General features: G+C 37.9%; 2 protein-coding genes across 5 annotated transcripts; one reads left to right on the top strand and one right to left on the bottom strand.

Annotated features, from left to right (window-relative positions):
• Nucleotides 1-91: 91 nt before the first annotated feature.
• Nucleotides 92-11,216, bottom strand: LOC122844845 (ribonucleoside-diphosphate reductase large subunit-like). 3 transcript variants are annotated; one of them, XM_044140645.1, is made up of 19 exons: nt 11,154-11,216; nt 6,626-6,714; nt 6,368-6,545; nt 5,961-6,061; nt 5,801-5,860; nt 5,688-5,727; nt 5,420-5,582; nt 4,786-4,927; nt 4,603-4,686; nt 4,334-4,495; nt 4,179-4,258; nt 3,884-4,085; nt 3,619-3,768; nt 2,661-2,882; nt 2,457-2,533; nt 2,222-2,357; nt 1,229-1,324; nt 947-1,135; nt 92-861 (listed from the first exon to the last, which is right to left on the bottom strand). In XM_044140645.1, the coding sequence occupies exons 1-19, from the start codon at nt 11,191-11,193 to the stop codon at nt 670-672; spliced, it is 2,403 nt and encodes an 800-aa protein (XP_043996580.1). In that variant the 5' UTR covers nt 11,194-11,216; the 3' UTR covers nt 92-669. The 3 variants fall into 3 exon arrangements, with proteins under 3 accessions (XP_043996580.1, XP_043996583.1, XP_043996581.1); XM_044140648.1 differs by lacking the exon at nt 11,154-11,216 and adding an exon at nt 10,419-10,501 and having other exon boundaries at nt 105-861; XM_044140646.1 differs by lacking the exon at nt 11,154-11,216 and adding an exon at nt 7,405-7,562 and having other exon boundaries at nt 105-861.
• On the top strand, nt 8,500-24,218 carry rnf121 (ring finger protein 121). Of its 2 annotated transcripts, none has more exons than XM_044140649.1 (9): nt 8,500-8,674; nt 17,740-17,777; nt 18,110-18,251; nt 18,631-18,785; nt 18,927-19,034; nt 21,259-21,379; nt 21,459-21,592; nt 23,522-23,623; nt 24,008-24,218. In XM_044140649.1, the coding sequence occupies exons 1-9, from the start codon at nt 8,597-8,599 to the stop codon at nt 24,126-24,128; spliced, it is 999 nt and encodes a 332-aa protein (XP_043996584.1). In that variant the 5' UTR covers nt 8,500-8,596; the 3' UTR covers nt 24,129-24,218. The 2 variants fall into 2 exon arrangements, with proteins under 2 accessions (XP_043996584.1, XP_043996585.1); XM_044140650.1 differs by lacking the exon at nt 8,500-8,674 and adding an exon at nt 16,006-16,115.
• The last annotated feature ends 748 nt before the right edge of the window (nt 24,219-24,966 follow it).

Raw genomic sequence — 24,966 nt, 5'->3', positions numbered from 1 at the left:
TGGATCAGGAGGCATCCTGGTGCTGCTAAAAAATCTGAACAAAGATGGAAGAAATATGCTTAAAGTACAAAACATACACATTACCCACTCCTTTTTTCCACCATTTTTTTTTATTGTTGTACAAATAGAAAAAAATAATCCTATTTTAATAAATAAAAGCAAAGCAACAGACTAGCAAAAAGCAAAGCAACTCAAGTAAAAAAAAGACCCAAACTTACAAGTTGCCGATTTTTCTAAATATAAAACCTTACTTATTTATTGCCACCCCCGTTGTAAATGTATAAAAAAAACCTTTAAAATACCTTTAAAAAATGTTTTATTGCAGTAGTAAAATGTGACGGTAAAAAAACGTGCAGCAGGTCAGTGAGGTTTGGATTTTTTTTTTTTTTTTATATCTTCATTAGCATCCTTAACATTTAATGCCAGATGGATGATTTCATTTAAAATAAAGATCAACCTGAAATTTATAAAAAAATAAAACTGCACTGATGACTCAAAGTAAAATATTAATTCATAAAATCCTATGAATTCTACACAAAATGGAAATACAATATAAATTTTTTTATGACTTAAAAAAATATTGTAAACATTAAATAACTCCAAGTATTTTCCAAAAATATAAACTGGCAATGATTACGGCGATGGAGCTGGAGAAACTCGTTCCTTGTCTTAGGAGCCGCACATCAGGCATTCATCTTTGTTAGCCAAGGAGCAGACCATGGCTGCTGCGTTGCGCTCTCTGGATTCCTCCTCCAGGCTCTTTGCTGACTGGCTCTCCTTCAGTTTCTCCTTGTTCAGGGTGAACTGAATCGGGTTGGCAGCGGGCTTCGTTCTGAGGTAGTACATGCCGGTTTTCAGGCCCTGCAGACAAAGAAAGGACAGGGATTATTAGCAGTTCCTGCTGATACTCTGAGGTTAGATATTTGTCCTTTGGGTCCAGACGTACCAACTTCCATCCATAAAAGTGCATGCTGGTGAGTTTGCCGTAGTTTGGCTCAGCAATGTGAATATTCAGAGACTGACTCTGATCGATGTAGGTGCCACGATCTGCTGCCATCTTGAGGACAGTTTTCTGGGAGATTTCCCAAACTGTTTTATAGAGCTGCTTCAGATCATCTGGGATCTCGTTGATGTCCTTAAGCAAGAAGTGAGAGCATGTTATAAAATCTGTTTCTTGAAGAATAAAACTAATTTTCTTGCACATTTTTTTTATTTTATTTTGTTTTACCTGGATGGAGCCGTTGTGAGCAATCAGCTGGTTCTTCATATCGTCATTCCACAGTCCTCGTTCAGTGAGGTCCTTCAGCAGGTGGGGATTCACAATCTACACGACAAGTTTAAAAGATTTAAGGCAATCTTCTCTTCCTTTATGGACGTCTTAAATATCAGTCACATTGCCAATCCCAGCAAATGTTTCCCAGGACTAAATTCAACTCCAGATGTTGGCTTAATCTGTGATTTTATCCATTACACTGCAGCGAGTCGTGCGTCTACAATTTTTACAACCAATAAAAACTTGCAAACACACATTGTTTTGTCAAATCACAGTAAAAGACAGATGGCACTGCCTCTATGAAACCCAGACAACTTTTCATGTAGTTGCACAGAAAGCAGTTGAAACATTGAAAATTAAATTTGATGACATTTAAAGCAAATATCTGTTTATAAAGCTGCAGAATAACTTTTCTTTATGTAGGTTTTGTCTCTACTTGTTCAGGTGTAACCACAAGGCAGACTATCAAGAGCAGCTAATACACATGCTAGCATTAGCCTAGCAGTAGCGCCAGTCAACAGGAGTAACATTGAAGTTTCTTTATGACTGTAGCTGGATTTGTCGTGTCAGATGCAGATCTTTGGCTCTTAAGAAACTTCTGTTAGGACAAAATATTTGTCACTGTCCAGAAAACCGGATTCTACAGAATCGAGAGCATCACTCAATGCAAATAAATTAAATAGGATACAGCCCATTTAATTTTAACTGTATTTATGTGAATCATTTAATGCAGTTCAAACTATTTGTCTAAATGGAACAGATTTCAATACACTGACTCTTGAAGAACAAGTCCAACACACTGATTACTAGTACACTGGACTAGTGCATAGTCTGCAAATCACTAATATATGAACAAGATTTGGATCATGACAAAACTAAATCCTGATGTTTGTTTCTTTGTTATTGTTTTTTTTTAGATTTAAAGCAGTAAATGCATTCTGCGCTGACCTGAAACTCTCCTGAGAGCACCCTGCGAGTGTAGATGTTGCTTGTGTATGCCTCAATGGACTCGTTGTTACCCAAGATCTGGGCAGTGGAAGCTGTGGGCATCGGGGCCAAAAGCAGACTGTTCCTCACACCGTGCCTAAGGACAAACAATTTAACTTGTAGGGTTAATAAAGGATCTGCTGCAGGAAAACAGATCTTTGAAACAAGAGGAAGTGGAGATTTCACATAGACTTACTTGGCGATTTTCTCCTTCAGTGCCTTCCAGTCCCACAGGTCTGTTGGGGTTTTTTCCCACATGTCATACTGAAGGATCTAAAAAAAGAAAGAAAAACAACAACAAAAAAAAGAAAGTCAGAACACCATGATGAGCACATAATTTAAGCTCTAATCTACAGTTTAGCGAGATGTTTCTCCAGACTGATGTGTGAAGACTACTCACTCCCTTGCTGACAGGAGAGCCGGCGTAGGTTTCATACGGGCCAAATTCTGCTGCCAGCTCACAACTGGCCTCCAGGGCGGCATAGTAGATGGTTTCAAAGATGTGAATGTTGAGTAACTGGGCCTCTGGGCATTCAAATGGGTAGCGCATGAGGATAAAGGCGTCAGCCAGACCCTGCACCCCGATTCCAATAGGCCTGTGACGCTTGTTGGACTTTTCAGCCTGTAATGCAGGAAGCAGGAGGTGATGTTTAAAAGAAGAATTCACTGCTTCAAGCAATGGTTTATGCACATTTAATGCTGATGATTCGATTATTGAAATAATTGTTTCAGCTCATTTACTGGATGATTCATTGCTAGAGTATACACACTCAAAAAAAGCCAATTGCAGAAAGAACAACATATTCAGAGCAGTAATTGGTCAAATAAATACATGGATTTTGAATTTAAAATAATAATAAAAAAAAACTTTTTCTGTAAATATGGTCAATCCAGAACTCCTCAAGTAGTTTTAGTTTCACCTAGTTCAAATTCAGTTAAAAAAAAAAAAAAATCCAATTAAGCACTTTCTGCAATCCAATTATTAATCAATTAACAAACAAAATCTACATATTATCCCTAAACTTTATAGATTTTAAGTCGAGCATTAAGTATTTTTTATCTGCAGACGAGCCCTTTTCTACAAATAATTATGCGTACACTAAAGTAATGCTATATTTTGGACAGTAAAATGTTTTTTTTTTTATTTATTCAAAAAGGAATTTACTTATTTATTTTTATGCATTTAAAAATTTTTGTAAAATAAGCTTCAGGGGTTAAATTAAATATCTGCAGAATATGCAAATATCTGATCTGATTAATCTTTTAATCATCATAACATTCGATTACATAAACATCTGAGTGGAACTGCAGCTGCAGGGAGGTCAGCTTCCCCAGAGCCATTAGTCCTGGAGTCATACCTCAGGCACTGGGTAGTAGTTGATATCGATGATCTTGTTTAGGTTCCTGACAATCACTTTGGTTACAGATGCAAGTTTGTTAAAGTCAAAGCTCCTTTCTGGGGTGACATACATGTTGAGGGCGATGGAAGCCAGGTTACACACTGCAACCTGAGTTAGAGACAAAGCAGATCTGATTGAAAATACCCATCATCAACGCACTGCAGAAGGCTAGTCATGGTGCCATGTAGGAACAATCTCAGCCTGTAGGGGTCAGCATATTCACCTCGTCTTTACTTGTGTATTCAACAATCTCTGTGCAGAGATTGCTGGACTTGATGGTGCCCAGATTTTGCTGGTTGGTCTTCCTGTTGCAGGCGTCCTTGTAGAGCATGTACGGCGTACCCGTCTCTGTCTGCGACTCGATGATGGCGTACCAGAGCTGCTGAGCCTTCACCACACGCTTTACCCTGCCTTCCTTCTCGTAACTGGAAATGGATGTGATCAACAAGGAGGCGTTAGTCCTGACAAACACGCTGCTTGGTGGAAAAAAAAAAGTTTGTTTGCCGTGTCGTGTTCACCGAGTGTAGAGCTCCTCAAACTCCTCTCCCCAGCACTCATCCAACCCAGGACATTGGCTTGGACACATCAGAGACCAGTCCTACGGAGACAGAGGAATGGTTAGTGATAAATCCACCCCAGATCTACTTGACAGGAAGTTTCCCTCGGGATTCACCTGATTGGTTTCCACTCGCTTCATAAAGAGGTCTGGAATCCACAAGGCAAAGAACAGGTCTCTGGCTCTCTGCTCTTCTTTACCCGTGTTCTTCTTCAGCTCCAAAAACTCAAACACATCAGCATGCCACGGCTCCAGGTACACAGAAAAGGCCCCTGGTCTCTATAAACACAATGGGCCGTGCGGCTAAGGGTTTAGGAAGCCCTTCAATTACTTTTTTTATGCGTCACTGTTAAGACTCCTTCAACGTCTTTGGCACGAATTCTCACCTTGTTGCCGCCCTGGTCCACATAACGTGCTGTGTTGTTGTACACTCGCAGCATGGGAACCAGCCCGTTAGAAGTGCCGTTAGTCTGAAAAACATGACATATACATTACATCTGGTTGTTCAAAAGAACAGATAAACAAGAGTTTATTTGATTTTAGTCTTTGGCTGCATTTATGTGGCTTACACCAGCAATGTAGCTCCCCGTTGCTCTGATACAGCTGACCGCCAGGCCGATGCCTCCTGCTGATTTGGAAATGAGCGCGCACTGCTTCAGTGTGTCGTAAATACCGTTGATGCTGTCGTCACTCATAGCTAGCAGGAAACAACTGCAAAAGTCATCCAAGAGGTTGAATTATGAAAAAGATGAACTTCAAAGTTCAGGTTATGCTTTCTCGGAGTACGATACACTTATCGGGAACAGTCCTGAAAGTCATATTAGACTTTTAATGTTGCATTTGAGTTTTTCCTTTTCATAAAGAACTGACGAGACAAAAAATATCTTCAATGAATTTTAAAAATGGGAGCTAAGCAAAGAAGTTTGAAATCATTCACATCTAGAATTACACCGACATACAGACCATCAATGTTTGCGGAACATCCCTTAGTAAACTATTGACTCTTTAAAGCCATCAAATAAACTTATGGATGAATATCGACCCCCTCAATGGATTAAAACTTCTCCACCCAATTCATTAAAGTCAGTTCTTGTTCAACTGTCCAGAAAATGGTTCATAGGCACCATTAACTTGAGTCATTCATTCCCATGATGAGAGAATTTGAATTTCTCACAGGAAGTGTGCAGTGTTCCCCTTATTTACCTGGACAGCTGAGGCCTGGTGGTGCCAGCGTTGAACAGGGTAGGAGAGGCATGAGTGAACCACTTCTCTGAAAGCAGGTTGTATGTTTCAACAGCTGCATCAATGTCTTCTTTGTGAATCCCGACTGCCACTCTCATCAGCATATGCTGGGGTCTCTCAGCAACTATGGAAAGTGGTGAACAATAATTTAGGGTCTTAAAATGCTAAATAATTTGATGGGGACATTTGCACTCGCGAAAGTAAATTCTTAATAAATAAGGAAACATACCTTTGCCGTTGATTTTCAGCAAATATGATCGCTCAAGAGTCTATAAAAACAAAATTAAACCATTCAATGTGCTTGCTAATTGCTAAAATCTCATACCAAAAACAAAGTCTTACCTTAAAACCAAAGAAGTTGTAAGAAAAGTCTCTGTCGTAAATGATGGTCGAGTTGAGGAGCTGCAAGAGTCGAGATCGCCATGTTGATACCGGCGAAACATAATTAGTTCAATTTGAAAACCGAAAGCACAAGCATGTTATTTCCCTCATGTTTACTTACATCTTTGTTTTCGAGGACAATGTCCAGTGTCTCCTTGGAGATCATAGGGGAGTGACGTTTGTTTAAGGGGTTGACATAGTTGTACAGGTCTTCCATCACGTCTGTGTGAGAAGCAGACAGGTTGTTGATTTTAACATTGAGTCGTGGCAGAGGTAAGATATTCATTTGGATGCAAAAAATATCAAGTGGGCTCTGATTACTAATTATCTCACTTATTAAAGAAATAAGTTGCTCTTCTTTCCTCTTTACCGTTATGCTCTATTTTGTATTGATCTGCCATATTAAATCTTAGCAGAATACTTGGAAATTTGTGGGTGTAATTTGACAAAATGTGCAAATCTTTAGGGGGTGTTAATACTTGTCAGAGCCACTTGCACTTATTATGAAACAATCAACAGCAAACATACCACTGAAAACTTTCTTGGTCTCTCGGTGCAGGTTGGACACAGCGATCCGAGCAGCCAGGATTGCATAGTCGGGATGTTTGGTGGTGAGAGTGGCAGCAGTCTCTGCAGCCAGAGTGTCCAGCTCCACAGTGGTGACCCCACTGTACAGACCCTGTATCACCTTCATTGTAATCTGGGTCTGCGTAAATAGAGAGGCAAGCTTATGGCAGAATAAAGTGTTCATTCCCGTTTGATTTTTTTGTTGTTGTTTGAACTTACAGGGTCCACAAAGTCGCTGTTGAGCCCATAGCAGAGTTTCTGAATGCGGGATGTGATTTTATCAAAACTAACTGCCTCCTGGTGCCCATCTATAAGAAAAACACAACAGAGAGGGATTTTAAAAAAAATATTTATTATTAAACCAGGTTCTAAAATAAATCACTACAGAAGTTTGATGATATTAAAAGTCAATGAATGTTTTATTTGTTGTTTGATGCCACTCAAACCACATCAAACAACAAATAGCTTCCTGATCCAGATGATCAGGAAGCTCACAGTGAACATTATGTTTTGCAGCGCGAAGATAGGAGCGCGCCAACGCAACAGTAGCTCATTTTGACATTTATACAGTCTTAGTTTGTGAATCGATTTTGTATAAAAATCAAAGTGAATAGACAAAATAAACAACTAAACAAGGTACATTTGTTCATTGAGTTTCGGTTCAGATGCGTTTGAGCAGAAAACATATTTTGAATGCAGAATATACATACATACATATTCTTTTTTTAAAGGGGAAATCTTAGAACATATATAGAAATGGTCAACTCTGTCGCTTTATAACTGGATTCTTTGTTCTGTTTCGGCGGAAACTGAAACTGCACACAAAGAAACTAAAAGACGCCACAACGTCTATGATATGATATTACACTGTAAAATAAAACACGCCATCCTTCACTGTGCAAAGACGCATACTGCCTTTGAGAGGTTTGACAAAGTTTGCAGAACAATAACTTCATGTTTTCTGACAAGGAGAAAAAGACAAAACCTGATTACAATACCTCGTTTAATCACGTGCATGTTGACGGAAGATCAGCTGTTTATTCCTAAAATGAAAGTTTTAGTACTTTCTTCTCGGTCGGAGGCAGAAAGAGAATAAAACTATTAAATGATTGTTGCAGCTTATTATCCTCTGCAACATTGAAACTCAAACTAAGAGCGCCAACAAGTTAAACGCTGCTGAAAGGCTGTTGATCTGGTCAGTGCCGGTGTTTTCAGCCAATCAGCGCTAACTTTGTGAGATTAAACCAATCACAAGCAGAGAACAGCCCATTCACATCCTGCTCTGAATAGTCTGGCGGGATGTCATATTTATAATGTTATTATAGCAGACGGTTGTTATAAACTCAATATATGGCTGTGGTTGTCTCTTTGCAGTTTGGTGATAGTAACCCCAATAACGATCTATTCGGGTTTATGAAAAGTCCTTCCCTTTTTGTACTAATGCTTGATCAGTTTTTAGTTTTTAATTAACACCTAATAAAGTTATATAATTATGTTGCGTTTTCTTTGACAGTCAAATCTAACATTGACTGATACCACTGATATTGTGCTAATTTTGAACAGTTTCATTTTCATATTAGAAATTCAGGCTATTTTTAAATCTCGTTCTATAATTTTAGCGTTTAAAACATGTTCCCGGAGTTTCTTTTCACTTTTACAGTTCAATTTAAGGGAAAAGTGCATAAAGCTAACAATAATTAATGTTTACTCCGACTGTGCAAAAATGTGAAGCCTAAGTTGTTATTAATAAGAAAAATAAATTCACAATGGATATTTCTGTTTGAAAATAGACCCATAAGGAATAGAAAGTTTTATGCCTGGGTGCAACAAGTCCACAGTTTGCTGTGTGTACTGTTGATAGAGTCGTGAACATTTTTGTTTCTGCATGAAATATAACAGCTTTGAAAGAGAGAATAGTATTATGCTTCAAGAGATAAGCAAGCAGGATATTTTACAATTTTATAAGCTAAGCACCTCTGATTTACTGTATTCTTCCCCATTTAAAACATTCTAAATATGACCTATTATGTTTTTTTCTTGGGGGAAAAAAAGATGGCAACGTTGGACTTTACAAATTGACCTACATTTAATTTGGGACTTTATTTTGAAGGTGTTTGAAACAGGAAGTGACTCTCCTAAGCTGCTCCGCTAATGCTAATGGCCCCGGAACGTTAAAGAAGCTTTCTGAAGATGGCTGGCGTGTTTGAGGTGGAGGTTGACGGTGTGGAGCACGACCACGGTTTGGAGCAGCATAATGAACCGAACCAGGTTAGACTAATGAGAATAAACAGGAATCCTAAAATTAATCTGGCAAGGAGCTAGCTTCTGATTTAGCTCCTGCTCACAGATTTAGCTAACTACTAACTACCACGATTAACTTAACAACCATGACCAGGCAGAGTGTCTGGGAGGAAGGAGGTTGTCAAGTGAACTAATAGCTAAACTTGTGGAACCAGGACGGCAAATGCAAACAAAAATAAAAAAAAATACAGCATTGCTAAGACCCTAAGCATCACCTGCTATTACTCAATCAAAGTTACTTGTGTTTTTCCCTTTCTCTCTCAATTATAAATTGTTTCCCTCCTTTGTAATTTTGCTGAGCTGTGAGTGACACTTTAAAGCCATCTTTAGTACTAGATGATGTGGCTGGTGGGGCTCAAAGGTCAGGTAATTTCAGTGGAAGTAACTTTAGCACTTCCTGTGATATTTCAGTGTTTGAATTAAACTCAGCTTTTTAAAAGGTACAATGATGAGACTGTGTGTCAGTGTGTTAGGTTGTGTTATTGTTTCAACTTTGTGTTTATGAATAGAAATAATTTTTGAAATACTCCTAAAATTCAGATGTTGATCAGTTTGTAACATTTGGCCTGGTTATCCTTCATCACAATGAGGACAGTGAAATAACAGTATAATAACAAATAGGATCCAAGATTGTGCTAAACTGATCACATTCAATCAAGAATGATTGCCTTATTTGGGGCTGCCCATAGCAATGCATGGACTCAGTGACTGACTGAGTCCATGCATTTGGGGCTGCCCATAGCAATGCATGGCTTTGCAAGTCAGTCACTGAGTCCATGCATTGCATGGCAGGCACTTATTGTTCTACACCCAATAGAACGCCTCTTTAAGTATTATACTTATTTATTTTTCTTCCGTGACTGTTAATGGGGCTCGTACCGCTGCGAGCCCACCAACAAAAGTGGTATCGAAACGTGCGGCTCGAACCCGGCATTGGAACTATTACTTGTGGTGGGATTTGGAGTTACCATGGCGACGTAAAAAGCAAAAAACGACCCCAAAATCACTAACGAGCTCACCAGGTGCCTTTCTCGTCGTCAAGGGGACGAGGCAACCACTAAATCCTAAAAATACCCTATTTTTGAGGATTTTCTGTGTTGTCATGAATTCACGTAGAAATGCTGTTTACATTTCATTTTGTAGATACGTCCGTGATCTCTTTTAAAGTGAAGAGAGCACGTCAATTTGAATTATGGTTTGTCCACAACTTCTTTCTAAGGAACCCAAAGTTTTTGATTTTTTTAGAAAATTAGAGTGTAAATGCCGCTCCGCCAGAGTGAGAGTCAGAGTGACATTTTGACCCCAAACCATTTTTTAACTCGCCCTCACTCTCACAAATATTGCATGATTGGTATCAAACTCGGTCATCACATTGATACGCATGCCTGCTCCGGTAAAAAGTTTTAAAAATATATCTAAGACTTACGGTTTTCTGTCAAGTTGCTTCAGAGCAACAGTTACATAAATGCTAAACAAGTTTTACTTTCTCATAAGAAAGACAAAAACACAGAGTTAGATAAAACGACACAGAAATTAAGAGCACCTTTGGTTTTAACTGTGATCTCACGCATTTTTTCCTTGTTTGAAATGCAACTGGTCACTTAAAGTCCTCATAGAAAAAAAATACTTTTAGCATTTCCATTTTCTCATAAGCAGAAATAACCTGCCAATAATTTTATGCTTACAAATGATAGAGAGACTTGTAACAAACCTTGGCCTCCATGCCTCCAATCCCAACTATGGACTTTGTCCCGTAGGTGATGGACTGCTGGTCTCCAGGGTAGAAAATGTCTATGAGTTTAGCATCGTTTGTTCCAGGTGGGCTATTGTAAAGCCCTGAAAAACAAACCATCTAATTCAAAAAGTACTCTTCCAAACTAATAAATCTGAAACAGTCTGAGCTCAGAAACCTGACATTTCAACCCAGGGGGTTAAATAAAGTTTCAGTAGAGACATTTTACCAGAAAATATGGATTTTATTGTGGGGCATCAGAGTAAAAAGGAAAAATATGAATGCATATCACACTAGTAAGCCATGTTCACTTAACAACTCTGCAAGTTTTATAAATACTTGTATGTGCATTTGGACACCATAGCAAAGTGAACTTTAGAACTCACTATTAGAATTGCAAGACATTTAAATTAATTACAAAAAAACTAATTTACTTAGCTTTGTCCACAGCAACATGTAAAAATATTTCTAAGGCATTTCTGAGGCTTTAAAGATGATCCATGTGTTTGTGTGTGACAACCAATCAGAACAAAAGAGAATTAAAATCCCAACTTTCAGTTAAACTTGTAATTCTAATGAATCTTCTATCATCAGGGTGAACAGAAAATAGAAAATTCAGATTTGTATTTGTAGTTTCCAAGTGACACAGAGTTGCAAAGTCAGACTGCGTTATTATTTAACTACAACCCAAAATTGTGGCGGTGACATACATACCTTCAACATCAGACAGCATTATGAGCAGGTCAGCCTTCATCTCCACAGCCAGCCGCGCTGCCAGACTGTCGTTCTCCTTAATGCTGATCACCGGAAGAACCAGAAAACTGCTGATGTTCACAAACTTTCAGTTCATCTAGATATTTTTTGAGAGAAGCACAGCACACACTAATAAAGACAAGTAAATAAGACTTAAGTAGTCTTTTTATTGAAGTAGCAGAATTTTGTAATGAAAACAATCCAACATTAAATTAAGTTTGACTCTAGAAGCAAACTTTAAGTTAGTCACTGGGTCTTTAAGCAAGATAAAGATCAGGGACATTTAGCCCAAAGTAAGACAGAAACGGTTGGCCAGACACTAAATCTTCCATCATAAATATGTATATATCTACATATATATTATAATATACCCCAGTATATTATAAGCCTGGTGGGCTGCCAGACTTATAATACACTTATAATACAGATCGCTGTTGGAAAAAAAGAAACGGGATTAAGGATTTTCATGTCAGCTGAAGCTGAATTTGCGATCCAAGTCTGGATGTGAGATGAGTAAAGCGAACCGTAAAGAAATTAGGTCAACAAACATGATGATGAATTAAAGAAAATGCCGCTTATAATACTGGCTCATTGTAGCCGGTGGTCTAATTTTTGCATGCTCCCTGATCAGTGCATCAACTATACAAACTATAAACCCATCTTTCTTTCAGGAATAATTCTGTCCTGCCAGTAAAATGCTAACCGCAGACAAGACGCTTCCAGTCCTGCTTATTAAAAAAAACAGTAGAGACCAAAAGTTTGGACAAAACTGTGTATCCAAACTTTTGGTCTTAGTACAGACCAAAAGAAAAACTCCAAACAACTTTGGAAAACAATTTCAGTTGCTCAGTTCAATACTCCCGTTCCTCAATTCCGACGTCCATCAAGGAGCCTCGAATGACTAAGTGTCACGGTCAATAGCTTGGGTCATGCAGAACTGATCTGACCGTTTCCATAGCAACGAGCAGAAGCAAGACATTCCTCCAGAATTTCAGTGAGCTCATTGTAGCTATGACCTCATCTATGACATGCGGTTCCAGATCAAAGAACTTCTGAGGTTATGAATGCTTGTATTTCCAGTCATCGGTTCATATTCAACTACTCTTCGAAGTTCTACACTGTGTTTTGCAAGTATTTTCAGTATGGCAGAGATTTTGGTCGGCGTGTTTTTTCCCCTTGGTTTTGGTATTGGGTATTTGGCTACAACAGGAATGAGGAAGGTTTTTGACAACCTACTGCCTGGTAGCAATTTAGATAGAACTAGCGTTCAGGAGGAGAGGACTTCATCTGAGTATGATCTTTTCGAACCTTCCCAGACTGGGAAGCAAACCTCCCCGGCTGGGGAGGTTTGCGACCCAGTTGACGAAGTTTGCCTCTCTGATTACGATATTTTTGATTCATATCTCTTTGATCCATCCCCAGCTCAGAACCATACATCCCTGGCTGGGGAAATTGGCTGTGAAAAGAAGTCTGAGTCTGAAAGCTCAACTTCTGCCTTTAAGACAACATTAGAAGATACCATCCATGAAGAGAGCATGGTCCAGACTACTGTCGCAGGGAATGATCTGGCCAATCTTCCCAAAGAGCAAACTTCTGCGGCTGCAGAAGCTTGCTGTGAAGAGACAGCTGAGTCTGAAAGCTCAACTTCTGCCTTGAAGACAACATTAGAAGATACCATCCATGAAGAGAGCATGGTCCAGACTACTGTCGCAGGGAATGATCTGGCCAATCTTCCCAAAGAGCAAACTTCTGCGGCTGCAGAAGCTTGCTGTGAAGAGACAGCTGAGTCTGAGTCTGAAAGCTCAACTTCTGCCTTGAAGACAACATTAGAAGATACCATCCACGAAGAGAGCATGGTCCAGACTACTGTCGCAGGGAATGATCTGGCCAATCTTCCCAAAGAGCAAACTTCTGTGGCTGCAGAAGCTTGCTGTGAAGAGACAGCTGAGTCTGAGTCTGACAGCTCAACTTCTGCCTTGAAGATGACATTAGAAGATACCATCCATGAAGAGAGCATGGTCCAGACCACTGTCGCAGGGAATGATCTGGCCAATCTTCCCAAAGAGCAAACGTCTGCAGCTGCAGAAGTTTGCTGTGAAGAGACAGCTGAGTCTGAAAACCTAAGTGTGGCTTTGATGAAGATGGCAATTGAGGACACCACCCGTGAAGACAGCATGGTCAAGACCACAGTCGAAGGGAATGATCTGGCCAATCTTCCCAAAGAGCAAACTTTGGGAAGATTGGCGGTTGCAGATGTTTGCTGTGAAAAGGAGACAGCGGAGTCTGAAATTTTTTTTGCTTTGATCCAAACGGCATTAGAGCAAGAGAGTAGTAGCCAGGAGCAAACTTCCCCGGCTGAGGAACATGTGATATCTGACCAAAACAACGACAATATATGGGAGTCATTTTTGTTAATGTTTTTAAGTTTCTGTTTATTTTGCTTTCCCTGGGTTATTCTGTACTATGGTGGTTTGTTCATGTTTTTATTTGTTGTATATTCTTCCTGTGGACTTGCTTATTTATTGGGAAGATAAAGCCAGTCATTGAGAGCTTAACTTTAAATTCAATTACACTGTTACATTTTCTGTTTCAGTTTAAATTCAAAATTACTTTATTGATCCCAAAGAAAATGAAATGTTATAGCTCATCAAGATTCTTCAAAGAGCCATTGAAGATGGCGGTGGCTGTTGACAGGAAAGATCTCCTGAAGCAGTCTGTACCACACTGAACCTGAAGAAGCCTTTGACTGAGGTGAGGATGCTCTTCCCTTCCAAAACAGCTTTGTGAAGAGGATGGTCAGGATTGTCGAGAATTTTCTTGATCCTATGAAGAATCCTATGAATTATCATCTCCAGAGGTTCCACAGATGTCCTCAGAATAGAACAAGAACAGAACCAGCCTTCTTTATCAGGCTGGTTACGATATTTTTGATTCATATCTTTTTGATTCATCCCCGGCCTTGAACCAAACATCCCTGGCTGGGGAAATTTGCAGTGAAAAGGAGACAGATAGTCTGAGTCTGAAAGCTCAACTTCTGCCTTGAAGAAGACAACGTTAGAAAACACTACCCACGAAGAGAGCGTGGTCCAGACCACTGTCGCAGAGAACGATCTGGCCAATCTTCCCACAGAGCCCCAACAGAGGGCGCTCTCAACAACAGACTTATAGAACAGTGGTCCCCAACCCCCGGACCGTGGGGGGGGGTCGCGATAGTCGGGCCAAGACGATCAACATGTTGAAAATGCACAATTTTAGATCGGAGTGTCCCGGCATTCTACACACCACACAGCAGGATGATCGGTTACGATTATCGCAAGCCACACTCAGAACGTTCTAAGACTGTCGTAAGACAAAAATTAGGGCAAAATGTTTTTAATTCTGCCATGTGAACTAAGCGTTAGCTGGCACATGCAGAAGCCTGTGTGACGGTTCACCCTCCTCCTACCGGGCCGCAGTAAAATTGCCAAGCCTTGACTGGTCCGCGGTGATAAAACGGTTGGGGATCACCGTTATAGAAGATTTGCAGGATCGTGCAGCAAACCTAGAAGGATCTTAGCTCCCTCCAGAAGCTCTGTCCCTTCTCATAAATGCTTCTCTGTTGCGTCAACTATCCAGTCAATTGTCCAGTTGAACACTGAAGTGTTTATATTCCTCAACCACCTCTACTTCTTCTCCCATGATGGAAACAGGATTTGATCTAATCCTGTTCCTCCCTTTTATCAACAATCATCTCCTTTGTGGGAAGACAATTTTAACTTGTTCATAATAATAATAATAACAATAAAAATTTGAAGTAGTAATAATAGTAATATCGAATAACATTAGTATTAATATGCTGATATTAATACTAATACTAATGTTTTAGTATTAGTATATTAATACTAATATTTAAAATTATTGCTATTACTACTACAAATTTGACATATGTAATGTACATATTTACATATGTGCATATGTAGATATTTACATATGCATATTTACATATGTGCATATGTAAATATTTACATATGTGCATATGTAAATATTTACATATGCATATTTACATGTGCATATGTAGATATTTACATATGCATATTTACATGTGCATATGTAGATATTTACATATGCATATTTACATGTGCATATGTAGATATTTACATATGCATATTTACATGTGCATATGTAGATATTTACAAATGTAAATATCTACATATGCACATATGTAAATATTTACAAATGTAAATATGTACATGTTTACATATGTTCATATGTAGATATTTAGAAATGTAAATATCTACATATGCACATATGTAAATATTTACAAATGTAAATATGTACATGTTTACATATGTGCATATGTACATATTTACAAATTTACATATGTACATTACATATTTACATATGCACGTTTGTAAATATTTACATATGAACATTTGTAAATATTTACATATGCACAAATGTATATATTTACATTACATATTTAATGTAAGTATTTACATATGTACATTACATATGTACTTTACATATGTACATTACATGCATTGCATGGCAGGCACCTATTGTTCTACACCCAATAGAACACCTCTTTAAGTATTATAATTATTTATCGTTCTTCCGTGACCGTTAATGCCGCTCCTACCGCTGCGTGCCCACCCACAAAAGTGTTATCGAAACGTGCGGCTCGAACCCGGCATTGGAACTATTTCTTGTGGTGGGATTTGGAGTTACCATGGCGACATAAAAACGAAAAACGACCCCAAAATCACTAATGGTGATTCTCTCGTCGTCAAGGGGACGAGGCAACCACTAAATCCTAAAAATACCCTATTTTTGACGATTTTCTGTGTCGTCATGAATTCACGTAGAAATGCTGTTCACGTTTCATTTTGTAGATACGTCCGTGATCTCTTTTAAAGTGAAGAGCGCACGTCGATATGAATTATGGTTTGTCCACAACTTCTTTCTAAGCAACCCAAAGTTTTAAATTTTTTGGAAAATTATGGTGTAAATGCGGTGCAATAATATGATTCTGCATTATCTGTTTCTCTCACGTTAGGGAACTGCATTGCGCAGCAAGGCAGTTCATTAGCATTAGCCTTTTAGCTTAAATTAGCTATTAGCTATTTTTCTTACTTATTAGCCATGTTTAGTATACTGAATGGAGTAATTACAGAGAAATGATACCCCACATGCTACTGAGAGCATTCATGCTAACATTAGCATTTTTGGTCATTTTAGCTTATACACTTACTTTATCATACTGAATGGTGCATGTCCAGTTTACTTAACATTCTTGTGATTCTCCACATGCTATTGATTACATTGCAGCTAATTTTTAGCATCAGAACGCTGGGTCCAAACCGACGGGCAAACTTTGGCAGGCCCCGGTTAAATTTCTTCAGGAATTTTCTAGTTCAGTATTACTACACAGAAATTAATACAAATTATTGCATACTAGTAGTATGCAGCCTGTGCACATGCTGTGCTACAGGGTGATCGCCTCTATATGCTGCATTGATGCATAGAAACATACATACTTTTCACAAGGTTGGCATTTATGTTTAAGACATCAGTTTTTGATTGGTCTAATATGATATTCTAATTTTCTAAGACACTGAAATTTGAGGGGTTTTTTTTTTTTACCCTTTAGACCATAATCATTAAAATTGTTTATAAAAAATAAAAATAAAGTTTGAAATATTTTACACCATGTGTAAGGAATTTCCATAAAATTACATTTCACTTTCTGATATGACTGGCAAGAAATATTTAACTTTTACACTATATTCTTAATTTTTTGAGATGAACCTTCACTTGGACTCCTGCTTAGGGTGACAATTAATATTTCTCTGTTGTTCCAGGTAATTATAAGGAGACAGGTGTATGTCAGTGATTCCTACCAGTCTCTATATTAATTTCAGGTTGCTAAACAAGCTCAACAACCTGGGAGGGACAGCAGCTGTTATGTGCAGTAAACAATGTTATTCCAGAATGCTTTATTTGCTTTACCTGTCAGAGGTGAACCAATTTGGCTTTTACTTGACCAATGCTTTTTATTTACTTTGTTTTGGTACTTTTAGTCCATAAAAAGTTCTACATGTATCTCGATGGAAATTAGCATTTTGAATTTCTCTTTGAGCATCAAAGAGTCTTTAAATTACAAAAAAAATGTAATCATTAATTTACCCACCAGAATTAATCATTAAAATAAAATTGATTGTTGCATGGTGATAACCGCAACTAGAAAAGGTTTTTCTTAAAAAAAAAAAGTACAGGTTTAGTTTTAACTGAGAGCTAGTTGTCAGTTGTCTCACCTCTTTAAATAAAATACAACTAATATTAAGTGATACAGAGATTAGGCTTTTTAAAAATGAGAATTATGACTGATTCCAATTTTTGGTTTTAGCAATACAACACAAATGACCAAAAAAAAAACAACAAACTGTGTTCCAGTTTTGGGATCGTACACAGAAGGAAGTAATTACACAATTGACAGTTATTTACAAACCACCGCTTTGTAATTTTATTCTCTTTTTAACTTTCTACCGTTTCCTTTGCCTTCTTACAGTTTGATGTGTCCAAGCTTTCACCAGAAGAGAAATGGAGGTCAGTGTATGCATCACACTCCGACATATCTGTATCGTTAATTGTTGCACGTCAGTAGGTTTTCAGCTGATAATGCACAAGGTTTTTGCATAATACATCTGTAATAAATCACTATCCGTTTCTGTCTCTTCAATGCGTTTATCCGAAACATAATCTAATCCTACCAAGGTCAAAATACACAACATTTTACTCTTGTTTTTAAAGATGACACCATTTACAGTATTTCTATCAGCACATGTGCCTGCATGAGCACATATCCTGTTTTGGTGTAAATCTTCTGATCACGCGGTTTCTTGTTAACCTACATTGCGCATTTACATCTCTATCAACAGAGTGGAGCACGCAAAAATGCATGCCAAACACAAAGGTCATGAGGCCATGCACGCAGAAATGGTGCTGATCCTCATCGTCACCCTGGTCGTCGCCCAGCTGGTACTCGTGCAGTGGAAACAGAGACACCCGAAGTCGTACAACGTAAGGCACAAAAGACACAAGCTCTGAGTGTGAATTTGGAAATATCGTCTTGTAACGGTTTGCATACTGAGTCTCAAAATCTGTTCGAGTGGGACAAGAGGTATGTGTGTCTGCATCGGCGTGAAAAGTACTTTTGTGAAGTTTCCAGTGTTGAGGAAGATGCATCTTTACATTTAGATTGTATCTGTGGCAGCGCATTGCTGCAGTGTCGTTTGCTAAATACAGAGAAATAAAAACTGATATTTCCATTCTTGTTTTTAATTCGATTCAAATGGATTTTCAGTTTCCCTCATCTCTGATAGCATTGACCGCTTAGTTTTGTTTGTTTTTTTCTTTTGCTCAAATTCACTATTGATTCTGCACATTTCCTGTCTCGTAGATGGTGACACTGTTTCAGATGTGGGTAGTTCCGCTCTACTTCACTACAAAACTCCACTGGTGGAGGTTTCTGTCCACGTGGTTCATCTTCTCCGTCATCACAGCATACATCTCCTTTCGTGCCACTCGCAAGCCACTGGCCTGCACCACACCGAGGTGAATCTCATTTTTAGATGTGCATAAAACCTTTAGATGTAGACAAATATCCGCATAAAAAAAAGAGTTGGCAAATTAGTGCTGCAATAATTATAAAACAGTCTCAGGTCAAACACATTTACTGTCTGATTGTATTTGTAGGTTGGTGTACAAGTGGTTCCTCCTCCTGTACAAGATCAGCTATGCCATTGGAATATTTGGCTACAGCGTGGTCATGTTTACACTTTTTGGTATAAACCTTATATTCAGGTATGTATAGTTGCACAAATTATTTTCAAATTTTTTAAAAATACTGTAAATTTTTTCAGTGGGGGATATGTAGTGTGTTTATGAAAGCTGTACAACTCAACCAATTTTTTTTAGCTTTTAGCGCTCCGTGATGTGTTTCACTTTCTCACCGCTAGATGGTGCTGTTTTCAAAATCTGTGTGACAACTACTTTAAGAATCCACCTACCGTTTCACCTAAAAAAAAACTAGAAGGCTGTCATAAAGTTTTTTATTTTAGCAGTTTAATTAACAAAACTTAAACTTGTAATATATAGAAAATTTTAGGCATGACAAAAATTAATGCAGAAATGCCAATCTTTTGAATTTTCTTCATGTACTGTACAGAATTCACATTAAGTAAGAAGTCTTGGCTGCTCAGCAAGAATTTCTGAGTTAATGTAATGTGACATGAATGTCATCAATCTGTGATTTTAAGGAAGCCCAGCTTTCTTTAAAAGTGTTGATGGGTTTGGTGTCTCCTCTTGCTCTATTCTCTATGGGGTTTTGGTCAGACATGTTTCCTTGCCAATCAAGCACAGCCACTAAGAGCAAGTTCCAAGTGCAGAGGGAACCCATGAAGTGGTACATGGCTCCAAAATTGAACTTGTTATCACACAGTGAACTAATCTACCATCTCCTCGTTCACCTTTTCTATCATTTCTTATTCAACAGTTTTACCAAAGAAAGCATTAATATAATTTCTGTAGGGGTGTCCCAATGTGTTTTTGGTCTAGACTGAGTAGAAGTGCTTCAATTTAGGTACTCACAAGTACTGATACCACACAATAACTTCTGAAAATAAATGTATTTAGTTTAGTCTTTGAGCTGCACAGCACAGGAGGAAAATCCAGCAGAACTGTGGAATCTGTTTGGAGTATTTGGCTACGAGTATTTGATGCTGGTATCGGCTATTAATATTCAGTTTCTTTATTGCTCATATGTAATATTCCAATATTCTGTGTGACTTTATTTGAGTTAGCTGTATACATAGCAACCAAAAAGTCTCTGTGATTTAGGTTTAGTGGTAGCATGAGAAGCTAACCCTCTCACTTGTAGGAATTTCTTTAGCAAATGGCAAATATATCTGTAGCTTCTTTTTATGTGAACAAGCTCTCTGACACAGAACTATTTCATTTCCCCATTGTTGCGGTTAACCCGACTTATGTGTCAGAACACGTTAAAGGGCACAGGCTAATAATCCTGTTTATGTAATTATTGTTCCATTTGGTAATTCGTCTGGTTTTGTAATGTCAACGCTCAATAATATTTCCCAAGTATTTAGACTCTTATCTTTTACTAATGTGGATTTTAACTGAACTTGACTGGATTGCTTTAGAACTAGGATTGAGTTGGAGTAAACTGTGCATCTAGTCCTTTGTTTTGTTTTTTTCTACATTTCTCAGCTGAACTAAAAAAAAAAATTCACATTGTCACATTTGGGTATTTGGAGGAATTTTGAGGGAAAATATACATTTTAAAACAATTATGGATAAGGCTGTAGAAAAGCAATGTGAACACTTTCTGGATGTGCTGTATGCAACTGAATTTGAATCCGTTTTTAATTTCTGTATTCAAATTAGATTTTTGTCTTGGAAAGTGCCCTGTCATCGTTATATATGCATAAACTGAATAGAAATGAACCACAACCAACCTGACTGGAAATAATTTTACTAGATTTGCTAGGATAAAAAGTGAAAATGACTCGGTCCAGAAAAATGTCGCCTAGAATGTAGCCTTCCTAATCAAAGGTTAATGTTTAGGAACATTAACCTTTGCAAGGTTCCTAAAATTGCAAAGGTTAATGTTAATGTTATGCAGAGAGATTAAGCTTTCATGACAAGTGAGACGTGTGATCTGCACGTAAAAAAATGACTGTCTTCCTCTTTTTTTTCCTTCCCATGGAGATGGTTGCCAAGGAGAAGATTGCTTTTGTTTTCAGTTTCATTGTTTACAAGATTAAGCGGTTGTTTTGTTTAGATATATTCAAAACATGGTTACAGCTATTTTAAGATTCAATGATTCTAAAATAAATCTTGAGATAAAGGTTTTCTATTTGAAATGATTAAGGATCCTAAATAATTCAAAGTAAAGTTTGTAAAATAGTGAAAATGGATCATTTCGGTGCAGTGTTAAGTCTTTTTATTAGTTCACTTTTCTTTATTGGTCTAATGTAGCTCTTGTTTTTCACTCTGATTATCCTTGCAGGATAAAGCCAGAGGATGCGATGGATTTTGGCGTTTCGCTGCTGTTCTATGGGCTGTACTATGGAGTCCTTGGTAGAGACTTTGCTGAGATGTGTGCAGACTTCATGGCCTCAACCGTTGGCGTGAGTAGCTACATTGCATATCTTAGAGGGGGTGACTGACTCTAAATGTTACTTGGAGCATTTGTGCTTTTCATTTCAGTATTACAGTGCATCAGGGATGCCAACCAAGCACCTCTCGGACAATATCTGTGCCGTGTGTGGTCAGCCCATCCTCGTAGATGTCAGTGAGGAAGGGATAATCGAGAACACCTACAGATTATCCTGCAATCACGTGTATCCTGCCTGTCACTCACGCAGCAGACGTGCTCTTTAATTTGGTCTTATCAGTGAAAAGAGAAGTTTTGGTGCATCATGGGTTGCTTTCAGGATTTGTTTGAGAAAACAGAACATGCAATCTCTCACAATGCAAAGAGGAATTAGCAGGGTTTTTGCTTGACCTTTATCCCAGAATGTTATGTCTGTTGGTTTAAAATTACCCCATGCTACTTCCTCAGAGCTGATTGGAATTTGCCGAACGTTGTAAACCGCACGATTCTCTGTCTGAGCCTTTTTCAAACTCTGTGTTTCCGTTTTAAAACCTGGCACTGACATGTTTTTGCAGCAGTGGTCTGCAACCTTAACATCTAGAGTATAATTTTTCCAGCTAAAATTTAATTTAGGTTACTCGGGCTCTTAAACACAACTTAAATATCTACTGAGAAAATCTGTTGTTTTTAAATAACTGCCATTTTATTTCTATTTTAGCTTTTAATGTAGGGGGGAAAACCTTTGCAAAAAGTGGATGGATGTAATTGTTTATGTGAGATTTGTGTATAAATGCTAAAAAAAAAAAAAAAAAAAAAAAGCACATTGTTTCCAACAAAATGACGAGACTAATGGATCTAAAAAACATTGTCATTTTCTTTAGAGACACATTATTGTGGAAATTCGATGTAATTATTTCATGAAAAACTTGACAATATTCTGAAACCGTCATTTATTTCTTTATTTTAAAATATTTGCTGTTCCTTCTTATAAATTAGAGCAACACAAAGTAGGGTCTAATAAGATATGTGGTTTTTGTTATCTACTATTAATTTATCTTATTGGAATTACAGCTGCAATGTCTTAAGTTTTGCACACTCAGAGAAATTCTTGTCCATTGTTTGCTAATTCTGCCAACAAACCTTATCAAAACTCAAGATTCCAAGTTGCATATTGTTGACTTTGACTAAGCCATTATTATGGCTGAATTTTTAGGGCCATTGTCCTGTCTAAAGAGGAATTTCCCTGTATTTTGCTCCATTTATCTTCCCATCAACTCTAACCCAGTCCCAGCTTCCCAGCAGGGACTGGGAAGCTGGGACTGGGTTAGGGCTTCCCAGCAGGAAGCTGTAACCAGAGCAGAACGGGAGTATCAGAGGAGAATGGGCTCAACAGAAATTTGAAAGATTTATAAACAAACTTGATTTGCAGCTACGTGATGTTATGAGCAGAAATGCACAACGACAATGAAAATAATTCAAGCCATAAACCAGCTCACTAAATTATTATTGCAGTTAGATTATGATGAGGGAAAACAGCAGAGAGATTATTGGACGTTCAAGACAAAAATATTGGTGAATAATCAAGAGAAAACAATGTACATATGGACATTAATGTAATGGGATGTAAATGAAAGAGTTTACTTCTCTGAGTAAAATATTTTGCACATGGAATATCCTTTACAAATCTTTAATGTTTTGCTGCAATCCACTCCAAACATGGCATTGGTGTTTTAGATAGAAATAACATTTTTGTATAATTCCAAAACCAAACTAACAACCAAACTCCTGCCATGTGTGAAAGAAGGGATACAGTCAACTGTATACAAATCATATTCACTTGCCTGTTACATTTGATATATTTAAAATTGCATGTTTTTAAGGATTTTTTTTAACAGAAATATTCCCTGGTTGAATTCTGAGAATATCCCCCATCACTGCCACCTAGTGGTATGTTTGTTCCTTTGACCTGTCAGCCTCAAAAAATGGGCTCATTTATGTTTTCATGTCCATTTTTTCCCTATGAACATCTGGAATTATCTAATCTGGTGGGATATGAATCGCCTGTTTTTGCAATCAGCGTTTTGACTGCCACTGTTCTGTTGTTGACGCTGTGAAAGGTTCCTATCCACACTTTCTCATGTTCAAGCTGGTGATGAAGCCTTAACTCCGTGTTCAGTTTCCATGAGTTCTGCATAAGAGGCTGGTGCATCGTGGGGAAGAAGCAGATGTGTCCGTACTGCAAGGAGAAGGTGGATCTGAAGAGGATGTTCAGCAATCCGTATCCTTCTAGTTGTTCCAGCCGTAAAAGATTTTAAAGCAGAACTTTATAAAATACTTTTTGTGCTGAATGTTAAGTCAAGCTAGAAATTTACAGCTTGCATATCAAGTTCTTGTTCCTTTTCATGGATCAGTTAAAGACACATTAGACGCGTGTGACAGCAGTTTCCCAAAACAGAAATGGGACTCTACTGAACTAGACGATCATTAAAAAGTTTACCTTTAGCGCTTCAGTTCAGGGAAAGAAAACCCGATTTATTATATGTCTTAAGTCTTGCATTAGGTTGAGTTTCATTGATATTCTAATGGAGTTCCTGATTCTCTGTTGTTGAGGTTACATCTCTTCTGATTATTTCAAGTTGTTCTCCTTCACCGTTTTCTTCAGCTGGGAGAGGCCACATGTCATGTATGGACAACTTTTAGACTGGCTTCGATACCTGGTAGCCTGGCAACCCGTCATCATCGGGTTTGTCCAAGGTATCAACTACGTCCTGGGTCTGGAGTGATCCCGGACTAAAGACCTCAGTGGACTGAGAAGATATGCACTGGCTCCAAAAAGACTGTGGGCCAAACATTAAACTAAAACACCAACAAAAGTGTCTCTACTTTTTTTGTAAATATTTATAGGCGCATATCTGTATTTACGGTTTATTTGAATTTTGTTAGTGTTCTCTCTCTGGAGGTCTGTTAATTTCCTGGGATTTGTTTCACGCCCATGTGATTTATTTGGTTGAACTAGTAAATTGGTTTGAAAAAGGTGCTTCTTACTGATTCGTCTTAAATATTTGAAGGTATCGTGCTTGAATCGTGTTTATGTCTGAAAGTTATGAGTCATACATTTTTTTGCGCACAACGTCAACAATTTGTTACTTCCTCAAATTGACACATTTTCTTCTTTCAATTCAGTCACTCATCTCGCTGCTTCACATTTGTCGACGTATTTTTAGCTCAAATGATGTCATACGTCTTCTGACTAGAAGCATCCAGTCAATGGGGAAAACCTTTGAATCGTACAAAACCTAGGATTTTATGAAACTTTCTGATTTCCCTGACATAAAGGTTACATTCAGGGAATTTTTTTTAGCAATATCCTAATTTTAACATTTTGCAGCTCTGAAGTAATAGAGGTTATTTAGTTGGTCTCAGTATTATAAGACCAAGGGGAAACTGTTTTTTTCTCCAAAACTATAGTACTCAAAGGCATCATACTGGTTAATTAAAAAACAAAACATAATAATCCTGGTCAAACTTGCTCAATCAGGGTCTCCTCTTTAATGTACAATATTAAGTATGTATATAAAAAAAGAATGTTGTGAACAGTGGGGTCAGGAGGGTTGCGGGTTT

This window comes from Gambusia affinis, linkage group LG15 (genome assembly GCF_019740435.1).
Source record: "Gambusia affinis linkage group LG15, SWU_Gaff_1.0, whole genome shotgun sequence".
NCBI lineage: Eukaryota > Metazoa > Chordata > Actinopteri > Cyprinodontiformes > Poeciliidae > Gambusia > Gambusia affinis.
Note: the sequence above shows the minus strand (reverse complement) of the source record. Positions and strands in the feature narration are given on the sequence as shown.

What these genes read in the sequence shown, in the direction of transcription:
- LOC122844845 (XM_044140645.1), bottom strand. Translation starts at nt 11,193, where the DNA reads ATGAAGGCTGACCTGCTCATAATGCTGTCTGATGTTGAAG. An exon ending in GACCAAGAAAGTTTTCAGTG is followed by an intron (nt 6,062 to 6,367) that starts GTATGTTTGCTG and finishes CTTCTCACACAG; the next exon opens with ACGTGATGGAAGACCTGTAC. An exon ending in ACTTTTATGGATGGAAGTTG is followed by an intron (nt 862 to 946) that starts GTACGTCTGGAC and finishes CTTTGTCTGCAG; the next exon opens with GGCCTGAAAACCGGCATGTA.
- rnf121 (XM_044140649.1), top strand. Translation starts at nt 8,597, where the DNA reads ATGGCTGGCGTGTTTGAGGTGGAGGTTGACGGTGTGGAGCACGACCAC. An exon ending in TCACCAGAAGAGAAATGGAG is followed by an intron (nt 17,778 to 18,109) that starts GTCAGTGTATGC and finishes CTCTATCAACAG; the next exon opens with AGTGGAGCACGCAAAAATGC. An exon ending in CTGGCCTGCACCACACCGAG is followed by an intron (nt 18,786 to 18,926) that starts GTGAATCTCATT and finishes TTGTATTTGTAG; the next exon opens with GTTGGTGTACAAGTGGTTCC.